Genomic DNA, 27,572 nt, shown 5'->3' with positions numbered 1-27,572 from the left:
GAGTGAGTCGTTCATTTTGTGTTGACTGCACATGCGCATTACACAACATGGTTACACGGTTCTGAATCGACAGGTGAGGTCCGAGTCTTTTATTCTTCATGTCAGTCCCATAGAGACGGGAGGAGAAAAGATTAGTTCATTTTGCTGAACGAGACTCAAAGATCCGAGTCAGTAAAATGATCCGAACTTCCCACTACTGGCAACACCGCGAGCAATGGTCAACACTGACAAGTTGCAACACAATATGAAAGACTTCATCTTTAATAACAAACAACCTAATAAACTAATAATGAACAATATGAAACTAAAACGACATAAGCTTAACTTAAAATGTCATAGGAACTGTAGGCTATTTAGAGGAGGATAAACGCACTTTGGAGGTGGGTAAACACTATTTCCGAATTTTGCGAGGTGCGTAAACGGCGTTTACGTGCGTTTAGCCTCCATTACATCCCTGGTGCTAACCATGCTAGCAACATGTCAAAACATGCTAGAAATATGTTAAACATGCTTAACTATGAAAGAAGCGTTAAATTATGCTAAAACATGCTAGAGACATGCAAGAAAACATACTTGAAACATGTCAAAATATGCTTAATCATATTAACGACATGCTAAAACAAGCATAAAATGTGAAAACATGTTAAATCATGCTTGAAACATGATAAAACGTTAAATCAGGCAAAAAAAACATGCTAGAAACATCAAAATATGCTAAATCATGCTAGAAACATGCTAAAATGTGCTAGCAACATGATGATTCATTCTAGCAACATGATAAAACATGTTAACAGAATGTTAAATCATGTTCGCAGCTTATTTAAACATTTTAGCTGTGTGGCAGACAATGATAACATTTTACTGACTTCAGAATTTAGTAAAATCACCAAACTTCAAGCATTTCAAAGTTATTTCGAACTTTCAAACAAAGCTTTGTCAAGCCAACATCAAAGTTTGTTATTAATTGTTACCCATCTATTATTAATAGTAATGGTTTATTGTTATGTTATAGCTTCCTGAGTAATTAAAAAAAACAAGAGATTATGAACTAAATGCTTACAAGGTTTATGAAGTGATATTGTGTGTCACATATACCTCATGTGTGTGGAACTGGTCTTTGACCTCCTCCACGTCGTCAGACACGTCGTCCTGCATGTGCAGCGTGTCTTCAGCCGACAGCAGCCAGGTGAGCACCTCTTCCAGCGTCATCTGATACGTGTCCAGACTGACCTCCATGTCCACCTCCGTCAGTGTGCTGGGCGTCTCTGGCCGTGTGCTGCTCACCTCCTCCGTCTCTGCAGCCAAACCCTGCACAGCAACACACAGCGCTTTAGTTCACGGCTCATCCGAGTATACGGTTATAGAAAATGTTAAGTGCTGTGAATGTGCCAGCTTTCCCTCATGTAAAATCTGATTTACACAGCTGTGTTTTTGTGTGTTTTAGGAAACAAATTAAACATGTCAGCATTTATGTTCAAAACGCCAATATTGTGGCAGGTGAAGAGACATCAATGGTGTGTTGTAAAGGATGCTGAACATCACACTAACGAATTCTCAAAGGGACGTGAAGGAGACTAAAGAACCAGTGATTTCAGTCTGATTCAATGTAAGTCACAGCATCCATGTACAAACTGAAATCCTTTTCAGGTGTGTCTTGACTTTGTGACCTGGACGTGTCTACTGAGATTAACTGTGCGTCTGTTGTGAGCTGGCCCAGCATTTTACATGTTAAGACACTATTCCTTTCTTTTCAAAGACCCACAGGAAAACGGCTTATGGACAAATTTACCAGGCTCTGAGCCGCACACTCAGAACAAGAAGAGCTGCAGGAACTATCAGCAGACCTTCAGACGTAGACAATACCGCCGCTGGTACGTGTGCTCAGCTGACGAACACCGGCTAACATCAGACATCTCTCACATTCTCAGATGTTTATGTCCCACGCCTTAAAAACTGACAGCTTTTCTAAACCCGGCGACCTACATTCCTCAGCACGCCCATGACGGAAATGTCACAGCTCATTGAGAAGAGAGAAACACTAATCGACCGCTAATTGTGAGAGTCTGATAGAAATAGAAGCAGGTTTTTCTTCATGGCGTGAACACCATTGTGCTGTTTCATAAAAGAGACAGAATCAGGTAAATGAACCCGTCTGATCTGAATACTTACATCAGGGAACCAAACAGCACCACACCCGAGAACTCAAAAGAAAGCTTATGACTGATAACTTGAATACAAAGGGAACTCTGCCCTGGGGAGTATGACATGAACTACATCAGGCACTGCCAAAAACATTCAACTACCATAGTAATGTATCCAAAAAAACATAGCTTGACCATAGTGCATGTGCAAAATACATGCCATTGCCATGATATGCTATTACCATGTTATAAGTGAAAAAAAAACAAATCCTGGTATTACCATGGTGCAATAAAAAAAAAAGTCCATTACAGTGTCATGATAGATGTCAAGAGCATGCTATATATATATATATATATATATATATATATATATATATATATATATATATATATATATATATATATATATATATATATAAATAAAATAACATTTAATTAAAAAAGGCATTCTACTGCCATATATAATAAATTTAATTTTTGCCATAATAAAATTAAATAAATAAAAAACACCTGCATTGCCATAGACATCAAAAACATGGTATTACCATGGTACCAGAGACACAAAAAAAGATATTTCTAGCATATAAGTCAAAAAAGATGGTTTTACCATGGTTCAAGTACAAGAATCATGGCAGTCACGAGAGATGACAAGAACATGGTATTACCATGGTGCCAGATCTAAAAAAAAACATGGTATTTCCATCATATAAGTCATACAAAATGGTATTATAATGATGCAACTTTAAAAAGCGTGTCATTATAGTGATAGATGTTAGATGTCAAGAACACTGTATAACCACCAAAAAATACAGTACTGCTATTCTACAAGTTTAAAAACATGGTATTACCCTAGTACAAGTACAAAAATAAAGCCATTGACACGACAGCTTTTTTTTAAAGAATATAATTAGAATATAGAGCTCTAGAGAAAGAGGGTCAAATAAAGATATGGTATCACCAGTGGGAAAAAAAACGGCCATTAATTCGGCCATTAACAGAAAATATGTGGTTGACTTTTTGGTACGTCTCTGTTAGTAAGAGGGGAAAAAATCTTCAAAAACAGCAACTTACATAATCATCAGCTATTTTAATATAGGGCTGTTTGGAGAACTCAACAGACATGAGACTGAATATAACATGTTTAGTGTAAAAGATAATCACCATTTCAAAAGACTGGATGTCATCCGAACAAGGAAAAGCTCATCGTAACAGAGCTCTCGCAAAGAAAGGACATTTAATCTCTGTCCTCAAACAAAGCTTTGTTCCTTGAATAAATGCACAGAGAACAGCCCTCATCTGGAGGAAAAGGTCATCTGATGAAAATATTCGGCTGGAGTTCCCAGCTCCATCCCACATGCTGGAAAAAGCGCTCTTCTTTCAGTTCGACTGTGAAACAGTGTGTGTTTGGAGGGCGGTGAGCAAAGCTGGAATAAGCAGCACTGAAATATTTGTGGTCTGACAGATGCAGAACCACCCAAATGTCCCACAGCGCCCCAGCAGATGCCTACATCAGCCCTACATATACAGTAGTCTCAACACTAACCCTAACCCTAACCACCGCGCAGGATCACGAAGATCTGAACAACTCTGGATCTGACTCCACAAATCAGGAACACACGCTGCAACCTTAAGAAAGAGAGAACCTCATTCACCTGCAGGTGTGAATCCCCTAAAGTATCATTCCAGACAGACTCATGTCAAAATTCGCCATTAGCAAAAAAGGGTGTGCAAGATTATGAAAATAGTCATGTTTAAGCCTGTTGTTAGGGTTGACATTAAAGGCCTTTGGAGGGAGAACAATCAATCATCATTCATTCTAACGCAACAGATGACTTTAGAGACCTGCAGTCAATCCAGTTCCAGTGGCCAGAGGAGCAGCTCGTGGTTATTAAAGACAGTAAAGGTTCAGAACTGTAACCTGTCAGACAGGCATTCGTTTTCATGCACAGGTGCAGCTGCTCTCAAGAGCCCTTCATATTTACGTTTGCAGTTCAGAAAATACAATGAAACATACACAGAGCAAAACAGGGGCTGCGCCATTTGGGGAAAAATGCAATTGTTGTAAATAAAACAGACTTCTATATATATTAGCCAGAACTGTTATTGACTACGACGTCTATCGGTCGACCACTAAAAAAAAAACTTGTTTTCCGGGCAGCAGAATATGACCAAAAAGTGATAACACATCAATATGACTTGAGAATGATAATAATAATATTGTTTAAATATAATATATATATATATATATATATATATATATATATTTTAAGTCATCAGAACTATATGAATAATATGAATGGTTGAATGTGTATGGCTGCTTTTCAGATCAAAAGGTTAAAGATCATGTGACTAATTTTTGCCACCAGGTTTTGACCATGATAATGTTATATCACACAAAAGCATGGAAAGTACAGTATCATGATGCTACCATGTTTTGGGGCAATACATGGCAATACTCCAAGGTAAATATACTTCTAACATTGCTGAAGTTTAACTATGGTATAACCATAATAAAAGCATGATATTACCATGGTACATGTCCAAAAAAACATGCCAATACCATGCTACTTTTTTACACCGCTATGCAAGAAAAGTATGAGAGTCCACCCATCTCTGACTGCATGTGTGCACGATACAGCACAATATATACACTGCACAACTGTATGACTCACTCTTACCAGTGAAAGCAGAAGACGGAGAGGAAGAGAGAGAGAGCGAGCGCGAGTGTGTGAGTGAGAAAAGGAAACTGTAGAAGGGGAGTCATTTATTGCCGCTTAAGTGTGATGCCCATTTTCCACCGGCAGTTCCTCGTCAGAAAACACCCCGCTTTTAACTGCCATTGCTTTCTTTTGCATCCTGTGAGCAAGAAATCCCATCATGCATGTTCTCTACTCGTATATGTTTGATGAAAAGAGGCACTTACGCCCGCATGAAGTCATGATTTCCTCTGGTGTTCACGGTCAGCTGAATAAGCTAGTGGCTGTGTTAAATATAAGCATTCATTACAAACTGAACAGCTGAAGCCGTCTGTTAAAACTCATACTTCCCATCTGCCAATGAGAGCATCATTATTAGCTGGAGTTTATAAACACAGAGTCATTAGACAGATGCATGAAGGTGTTTGTGGTTGTTCAGACACTAACAGTTTCAGTAATAAGAGGATTTATGCTAATGTCTTCAAGCATCATGACTGGTAGCATTAGCTTTCAGTTGACAGACAAAGCTAATTTTATTTTGATTTGTTTATAAATATATTAAATGAACACTATTAACATGTATGACTATGTTGGCTGCATTTTAAGGCATAGTTGATACGTTCATGATGTGAAGATAAAAAAATAATAATTTTCAAATTATAAAAGCAGGATTTAAATCCTTATTGGGAAATAAAATGGGGTTTGGGGGAGGAGGTCAAGCTGCAAAAGTGATTTTATTGTATAGCATATATAATGAGGTATAAGCATTCAAATCCAAAACCCTTATTCGTCCCGTTCATAAAAGTTGTGTGTTTAATAAGCGACTTTGTCATTGTAGCATTGCTGATAATGTTTGCGTGATTTTATCCTAAAGAGTAAAACTGAATAAACTAACTTTAGTTTCAAGATTAGGAAAGATCTAACGTTAAAGGTCAAAATAATTGCTACACGCTCTCTCTCTCTCTGTCTGTCTCTGCAGTCTCTTTGTTATGTCTGTAGAAATGGACGTTAATTCTTAATTGGGGTACGGCACAGACATGTTACAGGTAATAATATAATAAAAAAAATTCATGGCAACAAATGATTTTTTTAAGTCAGTTTAATAAGTTGATATCGACTTTCACAGTCAATTTGATTTAACTTAACTTATGTTTAAACGTTGCTTCTTGTCTTTATATGCTTAGGCTATTTTAATGAACATACAAATTAATAAAAATAAATATTATGAATATTTTGTTACAAACCGTTCATTCATTTAATTTTAACACTGCACACCCAGCACCCCTGTTTTTCTGTGGGCTACACTCCAGGGGGTGCTGCAGGGATTGTAGGGTTGACCCATGTCTTCAAATTTACAGTAAAAGGGGTTGGGGGGGGGGGGTGTATTGGGCGAGGTGTGCCCAAAGCATGAATCCCTATGAAGGAAAACAACTAACGATTCATAACACCTGCAAGTGGCGTAGCGCGACAAAATACTATACAAGCACTGATCTATAATAGAGATTTATTATATATGGATCAGTCAATATAATCTATATGATAAGTGATGCTGCAGCGCGGCAACACAAATCCCTGACAGTGAACTGCCGCCGCCTTCTTTTTATGACGTACTGGAACAAATTAGAGATAACTGATAGGACGATGGTCAATGATTTGCAGATCCTTAGTACCACAGACGAACACGATCTTGTAAAATGTGTGGTAAGTACTGCCGTTCCATAGTATAAACAGAATATGTGCGATTGCGAATCCCGAAAGTGATGGTGAAACTATTCAAACAGTGGCAGCGGGGGTTTGGGCATCACGATACCGGTGCAACATCATGATGTCTATCAGCCATCAGTGATGAATGATGGTATCATTTATCAGCACAACCGAATGCTGCAGCATCCCTTCTTCCCACAGTAATGCATTTAGCGTTCATGAGCACCAACAAGATACAGATTCTTGGCATGTGACCAAAAGCACAAATCTTATTGGCTATCCAGTTTTATTTGCAGTGCAATATAAAAGAGATTAGAAAACATTTCTGTAAAAAATAAAATTCTGACAGTTGTCATACAAATATTAGTTAGTCTGAACCGAAACCAAACCGAATATTCATCATGATGTAAACAGGCATTTAGTCATGGAACAACAGAACTTCTTCGGCTAATCATACACATAAACAAGATTATTCTGAAAATGAGATCCTGAAAATGGTATTAAGGGCAGGCATTCACAGCAAGTACGGTAACAAAAACTGTAAGCTTTAATAATCAAATCTAATTTGGCAAGAATAGTGCAGCTAAAGAAACTAAAACGATAACGGCACATTGGAATAATATCATTGGAATCACTTCCAGAACAATTTATTTCCACCTGATGAACAATGAAACATTAACAGCCGATCAGAATCCGCTCAACTTAAAAGAGCTTCAGCATTTAAAGAGAACGACAACAAAACAGCAGTGCACTTACAACAAACATAATCATGCTTTGATGTGGATGCTAATTCACTACGTTCACACTGCGAGCCTTGGTGCTCAATTCTTTCAAAATGTTTGTTTTAAATGTGGCCAATTTCAAATTTCCAGTGTGAACAGATAATGGTTTTGAACTGACCCTCATCCGCAAAACCACAGACACGAATAGAGAGAGACCAAAAGGTTGCCACATCACTGTACTTCCACTGACTACCTTTCACAACTGTCTTGATAACTTTGGGTATGTAAAACCTTTGAAGTGTCTCCCGTCAGCACGGATTTATGACAAATATTGATCTAGAGCGACGTAAAAATTCAAATGAATTCGGACATGACTGTTCACACTGCGGTCACATTTCACAACATCTGACCTGTGTCGGATTTAGCACCACATGTGGAAATGGCACAATTGAAATTGAAAAGATCAGTTTCCATGCGGTTTGTGCCGTTCACCATCATGACAAAAACAGATCTGTGTCACATGAGATCAAAAAAAAAAATCAGATTTGGGCCACATTTGCCTGCTGTGTGAACGCAGCCATAGTTATTGTTCTTGCTATAAATGGGCCTTTACATTAAACAACCTTAAAAAAAAATGGCTTCACACTAAAAGAGAAGCTTATAACTATCTTCAGAAGGGCCAAAATGTCGAGATGGTACTCACTGCAGAACACAAGATCCGGGGGGCAATGGGCCAACTCCTACAATTTCACATATACCTTAACCTACCTATCTCCACCCCCTGATCCCTAAATCCACCCATCTCCACCCCTAAACCTACCAATCTCCACCCCCTAGATGTGGACCCAATCATGCTCCCTGGATCTTGTGTTCTGGGCTGAGGTTTTGGATAATGACCGTTTGTCACACAATGGAACACCAATCCTAGACGGTTAACTAACTAAAGCAGATGTTTTCTGGGGTGACCAGTGCACTTACAGCGTGTCCATCCTCGTGCTCCACCTTATAGCGTCTGGGAAGTGTCTCCACCTCTCTGATGTCATCTATCGTGATGTCATTGGGAAACACGGCAAAGAGTGAGGTCACATACATGATGATGGACTTCTTATCCGGCAACTGCACCGCCACATCTGAGAGAGTGAGAGACAGAGACAGAGACAGAGAGAGAGAGAGAGAGAGAGAGAGAGAGAGAGAGAATTAATATGGCTGTGTGTTTGTGGAGTTGCTCTCTGAGGCCACTCTGATTAGTTATGGCTCATGTGAACTTGTGTTCAGGAAAAGCCATGTAATCCAATCAAGTCCAGATGATTAGTCTCAGGATCTGGGCTCTGGAATGTGCTGAACACTGGTTTGTTGACTGAAATTGGGTAACACTTTATAATAACTGCACACTATTAATCATTAATTAAGCATTAGTAAACAGACAATTCATAATTTATAAAGCATTAATAGACAGTAATAAGCAGTTTATAAATACAGATATAAATGATTTATTCTTGATTTAAAAGCATATCTATAATGTGTTTAATAATTGTATTTTCATACTTTATTCATGATCAATTTATAATTTCTCAATGAAGTATAGGATTATTTACAAAACAGTTATTTAGGAGTTGCCAGTGATTCATAAGATCACAAGAAATGTAGTAAATTCAGGTAGTTATAAAGAATTTAGTAGTGGTCAGTTAACTATTTTTGTGAGCTCATCTAAAGTGAGGACTAGTTATGCCTTGTAAAGCATTTATAAAGGATATTTAAAGGCTCAGTTATTTTCTAAACAAAAAACGGGAAACAAACACAACACAGTGATACAGAACATAGAAATATTAACAGCCTTTAAATCTCATTTGTAAAAGCTTTACAAGGCATAAATAGTCCTCACTTTAGATGAGCTCACAAAAATAGTTAACTAACAACTATAGTATGTTTTATAACTACCTGAATTAACCCTGAATTACAGTAAAAATACATGTTATTAAACCAATTATTAACACTATAAATAACTATTACTATATGTCTGAATTAAAAGATGTATGAATGCACATTTAAATAGTTTATTAATCATTTACTTACAATTTATAATTGATCTTATGAACCACTGACAACTCCTTAATATCTGGTGTGTAAATAATGCTATACTTAATTTAGAAATGATAAATTGATCATTAATAAAGTATGAAAAAACAATTATTAAATACATTATAGATATGCTTTTAAATCAGGTATAAAGCATTTATATCTGTATTTATAAACAGCTTATAAATTTCTATTAATGCTTTATAAATGATTAATTAACTGTTTCCTAATGCTTAACTAATGATTAATAGCATGCAGTTATTATAAAGTGTTACCTGACATTGTTTTATTAGTTTGATTCCCTGCTTCAGGCGTAAACAACAAACTGACAAGATCTCCAAACAAGGTCAACATCACATCAGCTGAAGATAATTGTCAAGAACAAAAAAAGACAATTGTCCATTAGGGCTGTAATAATAATCAAAATAATTCGCAATGTGGCCTAGTGTGATTATCAAATTGCGAAGGCTGCAGTTTAATGGGCAGAATGTTTTATAGTGAAGCGCGGCTCTGTGTTAATTTACACATGAGCAGCTCATTATCTGCCATGATAACATGTGTCTGGGAATGCAATATGTGCAAACATTTTTTAAACTTTTAATGAGAAACGCTCAAAGAAAAAGCAAGCTTTAAAGGCTCTCAATTGTATTAGTCACCAATGGCTTAATGTTTGAAAGTTGAGATAGAATATTAGTACCGTCATTTTACAGCTGTAATGTAAACTCATCTCTAATGACTGGACTTCTAGTGTCACAATGCTTCTTTACCTTCTGGATCCAGGAGTCTCTCAATGTTGAGTTGATCTTTGGCGAATGTGAAAGCATGGTCCAGCCTCTCCACTGGGGTTAGATGAACTACTTCCTCCCAGCTGAACCCATGAGGCCTGAAACACAATTCACCACAAGAGTCTAAGAGACTGTTCACACATGCAGCGAGAGCTGACATTAGCAGCATTCAATGAGCAGATTCAGTTCAGGTAGTCACTTTGATTAAAGAAAGCCGTTTTGACTGTTTCGAAAAAGAACTGATGTGGACTGACAACAACATTTCTGCTTTGTGATGTGGATGAAGCCCACAGATCTAGAAGATATTCAAGCAGGTCCACATGAATATACATCTGCAAACTTTAAGGTAGTCTTTTAAACTTTCAAACAGCTTTGTGATTTTCTCTACCTTTTCATCCGATGTTACATTTAAGTAAATAAATGTGTGTGTTTGTGTTTCCGTGGGCTGATGACATGATCCAACTAAAGCTTATGAACACAAACTCTCTTGACCTCTGACCTAATCAATAAGCTCCAGAGCCTTTCCCTAGAGAGTGCACTGACAGAAGCCTCAACATGCCAGCACTGCGAGTGAGTGTGTGTGTGTGTGTGTGTGTCACCTGAAGTGGTGTAGGATGGCGTTGAAGGCCAGGCCATCCGCCCAGCTTGTGGTGAAGTTGAGCACGTTGACGTTGTTATAGTTGCGGGTGCAGTTTCTCACCCAGCTCAGCAAAATCTTCTCACTGTTGGTCTGCTGAAGACTGGACATCACATCTTTCATGACGTCCTTGACCTACACACACACACACACACACAGAGGATTGTTAGACTATATTATTAAAGACTAGAGATGCACTGATTGCCGGCCAGGGACCAGAATTAGCCAGTTTTCCACATGATAGTTTTGACGTCACACTTACGGCGACTGATAATGTATTTATGTCGTGCCAGATGAGGCTGAATGAGATACTTGTGCAGAAATCAAAACAAGTGAGCACAGCAGCACACACAGACAGATATAGACGCATACTGCGGTGGAAAAATAAAATACATTTATAATATGATTTAGGTACGCAAGACTAAAATGTTTCAACATGACTTTAATGTGATTTTATACTAAAGTAGATCAATAAACAAGAAGTTACAATTAAGTGACTTTTATTTTAGACACAATAGACAACTTCGCTGATGTAAATAGTTCCAGTTAAAGCCACAGCAGGCCTGTTTTGTGTTTCTGAGCAACACAGCGGAGTTTGTTACTGAACAAATACACAGTTTTGAATGAATTGAGTAAGTCAATGATTCAGTGACTCATTCATAAAGACAGTCACTTGCCTCAGTGAATGAATCAGTCGTTTGAATTAATCTGTTGAATGACTAAATGACTCACTCATTTAAACAGTCATTTGCTGCTACCTACTGGGTTTTGTTTCATATTTAAAGGGGTCATATGATGCATTTAAAATTTATCCTTTCTCTTTGAAGTGTTACAAGCTCTTGGTGCAGGAAGAAGATCTGTAAAGTTGCAAAGACTAAAGTCTCAAATCCAAAGAGATATTCTTTATAAAATTTAAGACTCTGCCACGTCCCTCTAAAACGCCTCGTTTAAACACGCCCCCACGTCTCTACATCACTATGTGGAAATATTTGCATAATGCTGCCCAAATGTTCACATAAAGAAAAGAGGCGTGGTTTCAGTAACACAGTTAGTGTTTTAGCCATGTCAGGGAGATGTGTGTGTATCGAGGACAAAGCAGAAAAGTTTCTGAAAGTAGATGCATTTTTAAGATTACTTACAACAGAACTGCAATGCATTTTATGGATGACCATTTTGTGAGGAGGTAATGCAAAAAATCTTCTTAGTGCATTGGAAAATTAATTTTTGTTTGTATGTGCTGTTATTATAGTTTTTAGAAAGGAAATTTAGGATTAACAAAAATCGTAATTGGCAAAAATCGGTATCGGCAAGTCACGCTTACCAAAATTCGGTATTGGCCAATACATTTTTTAGACATGATTTTACTAGTAAAAGCACATCAGATGTCCTTACAATCAGTTTTTGTCATATACACTTTTAAAATTAGAACCTCAAAAGTAGCAAAACCCATATGTGTGTGTTTTCTGACCTGCCAGTGCAGTATGATGCTCCAGATGAGTCCTAGAGTGAGCTTATGATTACCATCCACAATATCAGTCCCGCCGATATTCACCAGATCCACCTGAAAGAAACATAAATAAACAAAACCGTAAAAAAGACATATTTAAAAAATACTACAAAATAAATTATACCAGATTTTATAAACCAGAAATATTTATGAATGATTAATTAATATATATATATATATATATATATATATATATATATATATATATATATATATATATATTAATAAATCATCACTAAGTGTTTCTGGTTTACTGTAAAAGTTCATTAGTGCATGTTAATTTGGGCAAGAAAGAAAAAAAATATAATTATACAAGAAAAATTACAAATGATCTTATACTAGAATACACTTTACAGGAAGGTTCAATTTCTTATTAAGTACACTAATTAAAATTAACTGAAATGAAAAATTATTATTAATATCAGTTAATTTCAGCATTTATTAACATATTATTTAAATTAAAATGTACATCTGTTAATATTATTCAATGGACACAAGAAAACATGAACTTACAATAAACCATTGTATTTGTATTGCCCAACATTAACAAAGACACAATTTAGTTTCTTTGTTCAGTAACGAAGATAGTGAATTGCTCATTGTTATGATGGGACTGTACAGCATTACCAGAAATGATTTTCTTAATCTTCAAATTGTATGTAATAACTCTCTCCACCTCTGAATGACTTTCTGACTAACATAACCACAGTTAAATATAGATCAGAGTCTGACCTACATTATTTCCAAGTAAACTCAATGTAATTGTTTCATACGGGATCATGTCTTGAATGTGGTTGTGTGCTTCCATATGGAATATATCAACACACAGTTGCTTCTAAACTGCTATTAGTGACTCAGAGAAAAGAGAGAGGCATTGAGAGAGGATTACAGGCCGCTGGCTGATGTGATGTGTGTGATTCTGTGTAAACATGCCTATCTGACAGGTGTAGATTAACCAAACCTACACTTACCATTCAAGCGTTAGACTTAAGCTGTCATGTTTGCTTAGAGTCACTCACTGCGAGTAGAGAGCCAGCTCAACCTCAACATAATCAGAGCGTAATATTCAAAGAACGTAAATCAATCACTAAATGTGTGTCTGCATTTAAGAGAGATTACTGGAGGATCAGCAAACATCTGGACCAGGAGCGATGAGACATTAAAACACAGGAAACTGTGCTGTGTGAACATCCACCGCTCCGCTAATTACAAAGTAATGATAGACACTTACATCAGCCAGGACAATTCATCATCCAACCTTGGGTTATTCATATAATGCCCAGGGTTTGCAATACTTTTCTTTTGTTGTAGGGCTGTCAAACTCTGTGTGTGTGTGTGCTCTTGTTTTTGTGACATACCAGGACACAACTCTGTATAATGACATGGGTATGACACCGGTATTACAAGGAGATGGTGACTTATGAGCAGTGTTGTGGGTAACGCGTTACAAAGTAACGCGTTAGAGTACTCTAATTACTTTTTTCCTGAAATGTGTAACTTAACGCGTTAGTTTCGTGCGTAAGTAATCAGTAACTTCGTTATTTTTTAAAAAAAGTAATCCGTTATTTTAAGGAAAGGAAAATCCCGACTGCAGCCTGCTTTATGTCAGACAGTATGCCTAGGTCTACTGTGCCACCTGCGGATGTATCAGCGGAGCCGAAGCTCTGTGATCGTAAAGTCAATGGCTGTGATACGTCTGTGCCCTGCGCCTGACCCTGTGTGTGTGTGTGGTTTTTTTTTTTTTTCGAACTCCCGGGAAGATAGCAGAGAGGACAGCGTTTGGTTTATGGAAGTACGCACATTATTTTCAATTTGTCAACGAAAAAGAAAAGAACATAACGGTAAAATGCACACTCTGCGTTGGTGAAAAGCTTCTGTCGACCGCCAAATATTCTACCTCAAATTTAACGCTACGTTTTAATCACTACTTTGAAGAGTAAATGTAAGAGGACTGTGTTAAAGCGAATTTAGGCTTGTAACTGTGAGTGACACTTTAATAATAATTAGTTCGGCTATTAAGCGATTTGTCATTTGCCTGTGTGGCAGTGAAGGATTTAATTCGGTTTGTTATCATTTTTGTTTGACAGGCAGCTGTTAATTTCTGTTAGATCGTTGGCTGGCTGGTTGTTCATCATTTCTAAATGGATTTAAATCTGCAAGCCTGTTTAAGGTTGTGTTTACAAGTAAGCATACTTGTACTTTGATAACTGCATTATTTAAAGTTAAAGAAAAATCAGGAGTTATCTTGTGGTGCTCATAATATACAGTAGCCTAGGCTACCCGGTCTGGGTAGGTGTGAATTTTGATTAATAATATGTTCTATGATAATAATAAAAAATAAAACGCCATGTGGAATAGCCTATTGCTGACTGTCTTTCCTGTTATTGTTATCCTGCAGTGTTAATTTAGTCGGATGACTGACGTTATTCATTGTCGGGAGTCACGACTTCTAGGTGCATTTAAAGGGGCCGGGGGCTGTGTCTGTCATGTGTGAGCCGCTGCAGACGGCTTTTAATTTTTGGTAACGCACGAGTACTCTAACGCGTTACTTTTATGAATAGGTAACGCTGTATCATAACTTATTACTTTTAATTGATGGTAACGTTGTAACTTAACTAACTACTTTCCAAAGTAACTATACCCAACACTGCTTATGAGGACATAACCCATGTCCCCATTTTTCAAAACGCTTATAAATCATACAAAATGAGTTTTTTTGAGAAGTTTCCTGTGAGGGTGAGGGTCAGGTGTAGGGTTGGTGTAGGGCCATAGAATATACAGTTTGTACAGTATAAAAACCATTACGCCTATGGGATGAACACATTTTTTTTTAATAAAAACACCCCTGAGTATGTGTGTGTGTGTGTGTGTGTATGTGTGACTAACCTCTCCGTGTGTGTGTGTGTGTGTGTATTTGTTTGTTTGTGTGTTTTGATGTGTTTGTGTGTTTATTTGTTTTTGTTAGTTATTGTTTTGTTTTTGTGTTTATGTGTCTGTGTGTGTTTATGTGTGTTTGTGTGTTTGTTTGTGTGTTTGTGTGTGTTTGTGTCTGTGTTTGAGTGTGTGTGTTTATGTGTCTCTGTGTTTATGTGTGTTTGAGTGTTTGTTTGTGTGTGTTTGAGTGTGTGAGTTTGCTTGTGTGTGTTTATGTGTCTGTGTGTTTATGTGTGTTTGAGTGTTTGTTTGTGTGTTTGTTTGTGTGTTTGAGTGTGTTTGTGTGTGTTTATGTGTCTCTGTGTTTATGTGTGTTTGTTTGTGTGTTTGTGTGTGTGTGTTTGAGTGTGTGAGTTTGTTTGTGTGTGTTTATGTGTTTGTGTGTGTTTATGTGTGTTTGAGTGTTTGTTTATGTGTGTTTATGTGTCTGTGTGTTTGTGTTTAAGTGTTTGTTTGTGTGTGTGAGTTTGTTTGTTTGTGTGTTTTTGTGTGTTCGAGTGTTTGTTTGTTTGTGTGTTTATGTGTGTTCGAGTGTTTGTTTGTGTGTGTTCGAGTGTTTATTTGTGTGTGTTTGTTTATGTGTGTTTGAGTGTTTGTGTGTATGTGTGTTTGAGTGTTTTTGTGTGTTTGTTTATGTGTGTTTGTGTGTTTATGTGTGTTTGTTTATGTGTGTTTATGTGTTTGTTTATGTGTTTGTTTATGTGTGTTTGAGTGTTTGTTTATGTGTGTTTATGTGTTTGTTTATGTGTGTTTATGTGTTTGTTTATGTGTGTTTATGTGTGTTTGAGTGTTTGTTTATGTGTGTTTGAGTGTTTGTTTATGTGTGTTTATGTGTGTTTATGTGTTTGTTTATGTGTGTTTATGTGTGTTTATGTGTGTGTTTATGTGTGTTTATGTGTGTTTGAGTGTTTGTTTATGTGTGTTTGAGTGTTTGTTTATGTGTGTTTGTGTGTTTGAGTGTTTGTTTATGTGTGTTTGAGTGTGTGTTTATGTGTGTTTATGTGTTTGTTTATGTGTGTTTGAGTGTTTGTTTATGTGTGTTTGAGTGTTTGTTTATGTGTGTTTGAGTGTTTGTTTATGTGTGTTTGAGTGTTTGTTTGTGTGTGTTTATGTGTGTTTGAGTGTTTGTTTGTGTGTGTTTATGTGTGTTTGAGTGTTTGTTTATGTGTGTTTATGTGTGTTTGAGTGTTTGTTTGTGTGTGTTTATGTGTGTTTGAGTGTTTGTTTGTGTGTGTTTATGTGTGTTTGAGTGTTTGTTTGTGTGTGTTTATGTGTGTTTGAGTGTTTGTTTATGTGTGTTTGTGAGTGTTTGTTTTTGTGTGTTTATGTGTGCTCGAGTGTTTGTTTGTTTATTTGTGTTTATGTGTGTTTGAGTGTTTGTTTGTGTGTGTTTATGTGTCTGTGTGTGTTTGAGTGTGTGTTTGAGTGTTTGTTTGTGAGTGTTTGAGTGTGTGTTTATGTGTGTTTGAGTGCTTGTTTATGTGTGTGTGTGTGTGTGTGTGTGTGTGTGTGTGTGTGTGTTTGTTTTTGTGTGTTTATGTGTCTGTGTTTGTTTTTATGTGTGTGTGTGTATATGTGTTTGTTTATTAATTCATTGTTTAACACATTATTTATGTTTTTATTGTAGAAATTTGTTGGCAAAAAAATTAACAAACAGCTGAGAGAGCTGATAAACTGAATGCACAGCTAAATGTGACATATATTATTATGGGTTTATGTGAATACTGTTCAGTTAAATAACAAAACAGTATTATGATAGCACTCGGTCCACTAAAGACCATGATCTGGAACATGAGTGAACACGGCAAATGTGCAAACAAATGTTTGGGCTGTCTGATCCTAGGCCATCAACGCATGAAGACAGGGGACATGTCGAAATGTAGAGACCTTGCCGTCAAAACTCCACACTAATGTCCCTAAAAGACACACAGGAACTGTAAAGTGTTTTAATTAGACTGCCCTTGCTGTACGTTCCCTAGGCAGTGTCTGTCATCTGATACAAGGCAAGAAATAAAAATAATTTTCTCCCGCAGCTGAAGCCCAGAGAGTCCCCCAGAAGCAAGGACACATGGGAAGATAGAGAGAGACTCACGCTGTTCTGATGAAGGACCTGCAGCACACGGTTGACGTTGTTGAGGGAGTGAACTCGAGTAGAGCCTCGCTCTTTGGTCTGAGAGACAGAGAGAGAGAGAGAGTTAGGCCATACAGTGCTGGAGTATTACTGTGTTTCTGAACATGCACCAATGCCTTGGAATAGTGTTGAGCAAAATAAATTACCATTCAAAGTTTGGGGTTGGTGTGAATTTTTTTTTTTTTTTTTTTTTACATTTTCAAAAAAAAATCTTACTAAGGCTGTGGTAATTTGATAAAAACCAGTGTAAACTGTAATTTAAACTGTACATATTAAATCTGAATATACTGTAAAATGTCATTTATTTCTGTGATCAAAGCTGATTTTCGGCTTCATTACTCCAGTCTTCAGTGTCACATGATCTTTCAGAAATCAGTATAATATACAGAAACATTTCTGATTATTACAATGATACAAACATGTGTGCTGTTTTGAAAGAAAAGCATTTATTAGGAAAATAAATATTTTACAAATGTCTTTATACTTTTGATCAATTTAGCACATTCTTGTTAAAAAATATAGATTTTCTCTCCATAAATAAAATAAAATGCACTAACCTCAAACTTTCCCCCCTTTCCAAATACATTTCATATAAATCTTGATGTGTATTGTATTTGCTGAAATATTACTTAAAAGTGATTTTTCTCCCAATCAGAAGAACCATGTCAACCAAAGTTAGTTTCCTATTTGATTTGTAATATTTGATGCAACAATTTAAAATTATAACTTTTTTCAACACCGATTTCACTAGATGAACAAAAAGCACATGACCGAATCCAATTTCGAAACAGTCAGTTTAAAAACTATTCAAACCTGAATGACCAAAATCATCATTAGGAAATGTGTAATAAATAAATCTTTGATAAATTATCCGGGCCTACCTTACAGTACTATAATGTAAATACTGTCCCATAATCATTCAGTTTGACAGTCTGATATCCCATACCATTCACTCCATCAAAACAGAGGTGTGCTACTTTAAATAAGAGCATCATCTGACACGAGGAGATACTGTGAGAATGAAACACTAATCACAAGTGATGAAGACGAAGCCCACGGCCTCTGTGTGTGTGTGTGTGTGTGTGTGTGTGTGTGTGTGTGTGTGTGTGTGTGTGTGTGTGTAACTCTAAATCAGTGTTTGTTTGAGGCTAAATATAACACACCATTCAGACACATTACACTCGACTCGCTATTCAAAGCCTCCCAACCATCACACACACACACACACGCACACACACACACACACACGCACCAGTGTGTTTCCCGTCAGCCCCTCCAGGAGATCCAGGAGTTTTCTGCCGTCTCTCAGGTCAGAGAACATGTCTTTGATGGGCGTCTTCCCCGTCTACAACACATAACAGTAAAGTTAAACGCACATTAAAACATTGTTTTACTAAATAATCATATATCACATAGTAATAAACAACTACATGTTCCTTCGCGTTTTATATTTTAATATAATTAAAATATACAACAAATAAATCACTAAAATGCTAATTATTATTTGATAATTATATTACAGTAGGCAACATTTGAAGTGGATCAAAACAGAGAAGAACAGATATTGTTTTGGTTTTAGGACAACTTTGATGAATGCTTTTTACCCACTTCAAATGTCAACTACTGTAATATTATTATGAATAATAGCATATTTAAAGCTATAAATGTATTAGAAATGCCATGTAGAAACATTTTTGACAAACTAATCCCTGAATCAAGTTTTGAAAGTGAAAGTGGGAAGTCAACCCAAGAACTGACTTCTAGTTATCTCTATATTACCAGGACACAAGCACTTGCAGCGTGTAAATGATCTCTCACACACACACACACACACACACACACTCACACTCACACACAGGGTGCAGTGCACAGATGTGTTTCACTCTGGTCCTCATGAGACACACCTGGAGATCTGCTTCGGTGCTCACACTGCACATAGTGTGAACCATTAAAAAAACAGAAATAACAATAGTCATAATAGTACTATTGCACTTAATTAAAAGAAACAGGATAATACGCTTATATTTTAAACTAATAAAATACCTATTGAATAAAATACAATTATTTTCTAGCATGCTTAAAAAAATGCAGTGCTAAGATTTAAATGTTAATTGTATTTTTTCTTTTCTTTTGTCTTTACCTACTCTTTATTTTTTGCTGTAGTTTTTATTGTGGTGGGTTGCACTGGCGGTTTCATCAGTGAATGAGATGTCGCAGCTGTGTGTTTTGCTCTGAAACAGGCGGCACACAGTCTAGATGTGCCCTTGCACAGTACTACAGTTACACTCGATCTAAAACTGTGCATTAACACCATCATTGTGCATTAACTGCTCTCAATTGTGTCGTACACTAATGAGCTGTTCTGTGTGTGTTTTCCTTCACATGCAAATGTGAGCGTTGTTTGCTCTCTTTAGCATTAACTGCGTGAGAGAGTGATGTAATTAAAGTGAGAGAGAGAGAGCAGAGCTCGGTGACCTCAGACACCAAACACCGCTGCAGGAAACCAAACCCTGATCCGTGCATCACAAGCTAAAGATACTTACACAATTTAAAATAAAAGTTTTCTATGTCAATATATATAATGCAAGTTATTCCTGTGAATTTCCAGCATCATAACTCCAGTCTTCAGGGTCACATCATCCTTCAGAAATCTGTATGAGATCCCTAACAAGCACTTCAGCATCATGGAGTATATTCACAACACACCGTCGATGAAGCTGAGGTCCGCCATCGAAGCAGAAGCTCGCTCTTACCTTGGAGAACTGTGCGTTGATCCACTTGGTGAAGGTTTTTTTCTGTACGGCATCATGTTCATCTGAAAAACGACAGAGAAGAGAGGGGTAAGCAGGTAAGTAAGAAGGCAATATGGTGTGAATGAGAAACACTGCTTTCACTTCCACAAACTAAAAAACAGTTAATTTAACTGAATTAAACAGCTACATCTACTGTGTGCAATTCAATTCAGGGACAAATCCTCAGTAAGCAAATGGGTTTTGATTCTTAATTTATTAATTGCAATTAGATTAGTCCAATACTAGAAACAGATAGTAAACATGTAATCATTTCTTTACAAGATTATATTTGAAGAATTTGGCTAACCAAACGTAGGTTGAATTTCATTGTTTGAAATAATATATGGTAGAAGTCGATGGCTATCAGCATTTCTTTGGTTAAGAACATTCTCTTTTGCGTTCAACGGAGACTCATACATGCTCATTTTTTCACAAGGTTTATTTTTTAGTGAACTATCCTTTTAAATGTTATGGATGGTTGTGTAAAGCTGCTCAGTGTCTTTCTCTCTGCGTTGTTTAATTACATCTAGTCCACACAGTCCTCCACGTGGGTCCGCTCTTAACTACAGGCCTTTTAAACTAGCCACTCATTGACAGACTTCTTTAAAATCGCTAGAAACCTTGATGTGAAGGTCAAGTAAGGGACCAATATGATGATTTCTTGTAACTGTCAATCAAAGCACAGGGGGCGGAGTCTGTCTGATGCAGCATCCCGTACAAACATTACAGCATTAGTGTCACATTGTGTCTGCTGTTCATATATTCCTGTTTGAATCCATACAGGGCCTGATCCATGAAGGACAAGATTCCCACACACACACACACACACAACAAAAATCACTGTGTAACCAGCGTGAACCCTAAAGGGATCAGAGGTTAAGACCACCAGCCTGCTGGGTCGCCTGCTCTTTTGAGAGAGAGAGTGAGTGCATGTTCGTGTGTGTGTGTGTGAAGATGAGGGCCAGAAAGCCAGGAATGCGCTGCAGGCAACAGAAACGGTGTAAAGTGAGAAACAATCTCTCACACACAGGAAGGAACCGATCACCGTCTCTATAAATCACACACATATCACTGGTCATCTTTATAAGAATATGTGAATCTCATTAATACTACGGTCAAAATCAGGAAAAAAGAACTGTAGGAAGTTAAAGACCACTGTTAAAGACTACCATTGCATTTTCATGACCATTCATAAACACATATGCCTCACAATTCTCATTCCTATAATGTAATGTTAAAAAAATATAATAATAATAATCTAATTCTAATTACAAAATACCAAATATGTGTATATATAAAGCACTACTCTAACAGTTTCTTGAAAAACTGCTCTGATTGTGTAAATTGTGTTACTTGCAATGTGTGATCACCAACACTGTCCCTAACATTATACTTTTAGCTGGTGGCCTGAACATGTCTCCTTCACCTGCAGACCCCAATCTGATTTAACAATAGCCAGAAACAAGCAGTGATGAACACACACATCCTGCTCTAGAACTCTTATCACACGCACAAGCAAACACTTGCCTTTTATCTAAACCCTGACATTCCTCGAGTGGCTCACAACCCCGCTCTTTACCAACACTGTGTGTGTGTGTGTGTGTGTGTGTGTGTGTGTGTGTGTGTGTGTGTGTGTGTGTGTGTGTGTGTGTTATGAGTGCCCATCAAGCTACACTGCTCCAGACCGACTGACTGAAGGCACTTCTGCTATGCTGCATGAGCACAACTGAATCACAACACACTCGGTGTCCTTTAGTAATCCAGAGAACGGCTAAGAGAGGCCAAAGTTCACCAGAGACCAGCACACAACTGTCAGCATGAGACAAACTGTCTCCATGATTAGCAACAGGGCTCAGTTTAGAAGCAAAAAAACAAGGCAAACAATTCCCATAGACTTAGAATGAAGGAAGGACCCGAGGCGTGTATAGAGACCAGATTTGATGCTTTATAAAACATTCCAGTTCACATGTGTGTGTGCTTTTTGATCACATCTGCACAGGACCTGCTTATAGGAGATATATTTTGACATGGGACATTCCATAATGCATCAAATTCCCATAATTGTGTTCCTCCTCCTGCCCGAGCTTGTCTGCATGAAGGCAGAGGGAGGAAAAGTCATATCATAAAAAACAAAAACAACTGTCAGGTACTTCTAAAAGTCTGAGTTTAAAACGCCAAGTGGAAATACAGTAACATTCACTTCATCTCCAGTCTACTTTCTAAAGCTAACCTGCAAAAATTACTCAAAAAAACTAAATCATCATAATTATGACACTACAACTTTAAGACCATTGACATAAGACCCGCCCACATTTACATGTGCAATCCTATTTCAAATTCTGTGACTAGACTCTCTCTGATAATCAACACCACAGCTATAGTAATCAATGAAACCTCCACAACAAAATCCATCCACACATTTGTTTGGTCTGTGCAGATTTCTCTCCTGATACAGATTCAATGATTCTTCACTAAAGGAAGCAATATTATGTATAGAGGATCATTTGGCCGGAAGCAAATGCTTTAAGTCAAAAACGTCTCAGTTAGGGTTGGGATGATAGATTCACACTTCGGTATCACATCCCCTAACTCAACTTGTGGATTATTGTGGTGTTTTTATCAGCTGTTTGGGCTCTCATTCTGACGGCACCCATTCACTGCAGAGGATCAGTTGGTGAGCAAGTTATGCAATGCTACATTTCTCCAAATCTGAAACAAACTCATCTACATCTTGAATAATCTGGGTGTAATTGAATTTTCAGCAAATTTTTATGATGTTTGATTCGTGAAGTCCGTTTCATTTCCATGAGATGTTTCAAACGGTCCATTTCAATGAATCAGTTCAACAATTTGTGTGCATCACTCAAAAATATTCACAGAAGCCTGTGTGACATTGTTGGATTCTGTTGGAAAACACTCTTATTTACTTAGTAAAGTCTTACTGGCTAGAATGGCTCAAAGGCTATAGTTCTGAAAACACAGAGTCAACCTCACGGCACACTACATACTAAAGATCTGACTTGAACACTAGCACACTCAATAACACACCAACACTACAGGTACACAAACACACCTGTACCTAGGGTTAAACACAGCCGCCTACCTCTGAGCTTCACACTCTGTGTAGCCATGGAGTCATAAACCAAGAGATGACGGAGAAAAGCAAACAAATGGTCCTGTCCAACCTCACATTTCTGTCTCCTCTACACTCAGATATAGTAAAGAGCGTCAGAGAAACGGGGGCGAGCGGGAGGGAGGGAGGTGGGCACTGGGCATGCATGTTGTGCTCCACTGGTAGAAGACACACAGCTCTCTGTGGAACGGCATCCCAGCATGCATAAGAGCGAGAGCATGACCGACTCTGCGGGTCACCCCGACAACCATATGGCAGGTCACCGTGACGACCAAAGAGAATGTGATGGAATGGAATGTTGGAACTATAACATTTCTTTAAAGAATACATTTGAAAGATTAACTATTATTTGACAAAAGTACTTTACTAATGCATTAAATAACGTAACACTACTATAAATAAACATTTTATATATAAAAATATAATAATTATTACAAACTTCACAACAACTGACAACTTATTGTAAAGTGTTACCAATATTTTATAAAAAAAATTATTATTTATGAAAAAAAAATTGTGAAGCCTATATACATACAAACATATATACATATATATATATATATATACATATATATATATATATATATATATATATATATATATATATATATATATATATACACGCACACATATACATATACACACACATACATATATACATATATACACATATATACATAAACATATATATATATACATATAAACATATATATATATATATATACATATATACATATATATATATATATATATATATTCAATTAATGTGTTAACACGGCAATAACACGACAATTGCCCAGCCCTAATATATAAAGAAATATTCATATTACAGACTTGACCTCTTGGATTTAATTTAATATTGTACATGACATTTACATATGTACACTACCTCTGATAAAACTTGAAGCAGCAATACACACCTAAAACACAATAACTGTATCACACACATTATATACACAAAAATACTCACAAACATCCAACAACTCAACTTATATCACACTCTTACAATCACAGCACCCAGCCTGATCTGAATCTAGAGGATCTAAATGTGCATGTACAAGCTTCAGAATAACCTGCAGCCGAAACGAAACATCTGAAAAGTGCACAAGAGCTTTGTGAATCAGGAAGTAAAAGAGTGCGCTCTTACCTAACTCAGGAAAGGAAAACTTCTTCCTCTGTTTTCTAAAAAAGCTGCGCTTTCTCCAAGACAACCACTTACTCATGTTGAGAACGTTCGCTCCATAGAGGAGGAGAATGAGAAGAAGGGGAGATATACAAGAGAAAACAATGTACAGGAACTTCAGATGATGTCCGAGAAGAGTGATGCTGCTGCATGCAATGCATGCTGGGAGTAAACAGAGAAACTGTGGTGGGTTTCTCTCAAACCAGTGTTTGTTAATTAAACGCCCTTCACATCCTGTCAGAGACACGCACCAGACATCTGACAGAAACAAGCAAGTAGTAAAGCACAAACACCTGATGAAATCATTCAAAAATTAGATCAACTTCTTGTTTACTTTTTTAAACACACATCAAAAAAGAAAAGAAAAAAAAAAGCTTACTCTTAAACACACACTTGTTGCTAGTGATGGAGCAATCAAGAGACTACAGCTGTGCTTCAAAACCTTGCGTGTCGCCCATCTAGACAACACTTTTGGGCAACGTGCCCAAACTTGTCACAAAATCTAGCGCTCTGCCAACCAGGACATTTTAGCAATAGCCTACATATATCACCTACGGACAGGACTTCAGTGCAACACATCTCTATCTACACAGATTCTGAAGCTATAGACTCGAACTAATCAGAATAAGCATTTCAACATTTAGCAAGTGTCACAAAAAGTGTCAGCAGACAGTGGTTTTGGATGGAACTCAAAAAATTAAGAAACGGCCACCTAACACATCAAGGAACTTAGCTGCTGTACCACGGGTGCAGCTGGCGCACTGATATTACACAGCACCTGAAAGTAGTCCCGGCTAGTTTGTGTAGTTGTAGCAATAGCAGAGTTGCAGTTCAAGTTCCTTGATTATTACGCTGGAATGAGAGTATAGTTACTAGTCATATCAGCCTAGAAAAACACAACTTTTAATTTTCCGTCCGTCTTAGTAGATGATGTAGCTACATCTAAATTTAAGTTAAGTTTTAAATACGAAAAGTATCGAAACTCTCTCAGGGCTCAAGAGTATGAAGAATTTGGTTGCACATGTGACCTATTTTTTTTTTTTTTCGTATAGTAGGCATTTAAAGCTTTCTATAGATAGATTTCTATAGAATTATTGTTTCCTTACAATATATACTAGTCCTAAAATAAGAAATATCCCAATACATCGCCTTGCTTACAGTATTGCAGTGTATCGCAATATATCACACTGCAACCCCTGTATCGTGATACATATCATATCGCTAGTTTATTGGCGATACATAGCCCTAGTTAAATGTGATGTGGTCGAAAATTTGTGTGCACTAGGGCTGGGAATCGGTTCCAAAAAGAATCGATTCCGAGGCGTCGGGAATCGAGAGTCGATTCCAAAGGTTGGAATCGATTCCATCAAGGGGAATCGACTCCTCTTTCAGAGTATTTTTCAGTTCAACAAAGCTTATCTATGGGAGTCTCTCTAACGAAAGGCTACATCTGACAAAGGCTGCACACATTTAAATTCACGAAAATAAACAGAAAGAAAACGAGCCGGCACTGATCATTAAATTTAAGGATATAGCTAGGGGTGCTCCGATCACGATCGGCTACACAGAGCCGTTGTTAATAGAGAAGATGCGCAAATCCACTTCATTTTCAGCGTTTTTTGGCGCATCTTCTCAGTTAACAACGGCTCTGTGTAGTAACAGCTGCTCTATGTAACTCTAAGGGAGTTTGAAAATGAGCCTATTTAAAAAAATTAAAAAAAAGTGGAGTGTTCCTTTAAAAAACCAAGCAAGTCGTCTAGCAAGATCAAATCATCATAGGCATAAAACTAGCAAGCTATTAACCTAAAACAATAAAACTAAATAAAACAAACCTTTGCAGCCTAACATTTTAGTGAGTCAGCCAACTAGAAAGTAGGCACAAAACTATCAAGCTAGCTATAACCTCAATACCCAAAATAGTATCATGGTTAAGTCATTGCTAATTTTCTATGACATGTTCAGCAGCGCGGTTGTTTATATTATTGGTTTTAAAAAGTAACTTGATGACTAGACATCTGCCATATTTCCCAGTTGTAGTTATTAGTATCAACAAAATGCACTATTGGTTGACCTGTAATTATGTAAAAAAAAAAAAAAAAAAAAAGTCTATTATGAGCACCACAAAACCTAGTGGGCTGCCCACAGACAGCACTGGTGAGCATCACAGGTGCAACATGCATTTAAAACATACAGAGATTGCCCCTAAACATGATTCTAAGTTTCCCAGGTGTAGGCTAAACACAGATTATGTGTTTTCCACTGATTTCTCTACCCCAGAGCACCATCTGTTGCGTGCTCCTATCGGACACGGGTGACTCATTAGGGTTTGGGCTGGGCAGACTCGGCGGGGGGTCTGAAAACACATGGCCTATGGATTCATTTGTTGACTGTTCTCCTCTGAGGTGCTGCGAAGGTCAGGACGCGTTACAAACAACTGAACAAACACACACATACAGAAAACAGGAACAGAAAGGACTGCAGAAGGTCGATTTCCCTTTCGTTTTCACTTTCCACTTTTGAAAGAAGGACACTGTGATGGGTTCATTCTCATGTGAGTCACATCCTTGTGTCTGGAAAATTGTGGGCTGATGTGTGTATTTATATTTTAAGCAACAGGAATTGACCACACAATGACAACTTAGAGTTTAACTACTGGTAAGTGCACACATTTTAAATATGTATATAATAAACACACTTTGTTTAAAATATTTTATGAAATACTATGAATTATAATACTTACATAGTGTGCACTTTTTTGCACAAATTGATCATTTCACTTCATAAGACCTTAATACATCGTCGAGAGACTTTGCTATTAATATTGTGATGCCTGTATATATTTATGACTCTCAAAGTGTCTGTTGCCATTGGCTAACATTTTATGAATCACCGAGAACTAGGGATGTGCACCAGTGATCGAGTACTCGAGTACTCGACCCAACAGCGATGATCGATCACTTAAACGATGATCGAAATTATTATTATTATTTTTATTTTTTTATTGGTTATGGCAGCACGTTGGGCGGCGCCCTGATCTCTGATTGGTCATTTGATGCCTCAAAAAACGTAAGAAGACAGATAATCATGGCCTCAAAGTCACGTAGTGATGGCTGGCTTCTCTTTGAGAAGAA

General features: G+C 37.2%; 1 protein-coding gene across 7 annotated transcripts in view; it reads right to left on the bottom strand.

Annotated features, from left to right (window-relative positions):
* Positions 1 to 27,572, bottom strand: part of utrn (utrophin) — a 193,575-nt gene that overhangs the window by 152,082 nt on the left and 13,921 nt on the right. For 5 of the 7 annotated variants that reach the window (XM_052594682.1, XM_052594686.1, XM_052594679.1 and 2 more), the window contains exons 3-10: positions 20,087 to 20,148; positions 18,586 to 18,678; positions 17,295 to 17,372; positions 12,230 to 12,322; positions 10,724 to 10,896; positions 10,107 to 10,222; positions 8,242 to 8,393; positions 1,096 to 1,308 (exon numbers count right to left, since the gene is read on the bottom strand). In XM_052594682.1, coding sequence (XP_052450642.1) covers positions 1,096 to 1,308; positions 8,242 to 8,393; positions 10,107 to 10,222; positions 10,724 to 10,896; positions 12,230 to 12,322; positions 17,295 to 17,372; positions 18,586 to 18,678; positions 20,087 to 20,148 — 980 coding nt within the window. Of the gene's footprint in view, positions 1 to 1,095; positions 1,309 to 8,241; positions 8,394 to 10,106; positions 10,223 to 10,723; positions 10,897 to 12,229; positions 12,323 to 17,294; positions 17,373 to 18,585; positions 18,679 to 20,086; positions 20,149 to 23,228; positions 23,332 to 24,405; positions 24,592 to 27,572 lie in introns of those variants that run through there. The other 2 variants (XM_052594681.1, XM_052594684.1) reach the window with 2 other exon arrangements.

Source organism: Carassius gibelio, chromosome B23, assembly GCF_023724105.1.
Source record: "Carassius gibelio isolate Cgi1373 ecotype wild population from Czech Republic chromosome B23, carGib1.2-hapl.c, whole genome shotgun sequence".
NCBI lineage: Eukaryota > Metazoa > Chordata > Actinopteri > Cypriniformes > Cyprinidae > Carassius > Carassius gibelio.
Note: the sequence above shows the minus strand (reverse complement) of the source record. Positions and strands in the feature narration are given on the sequence as shown.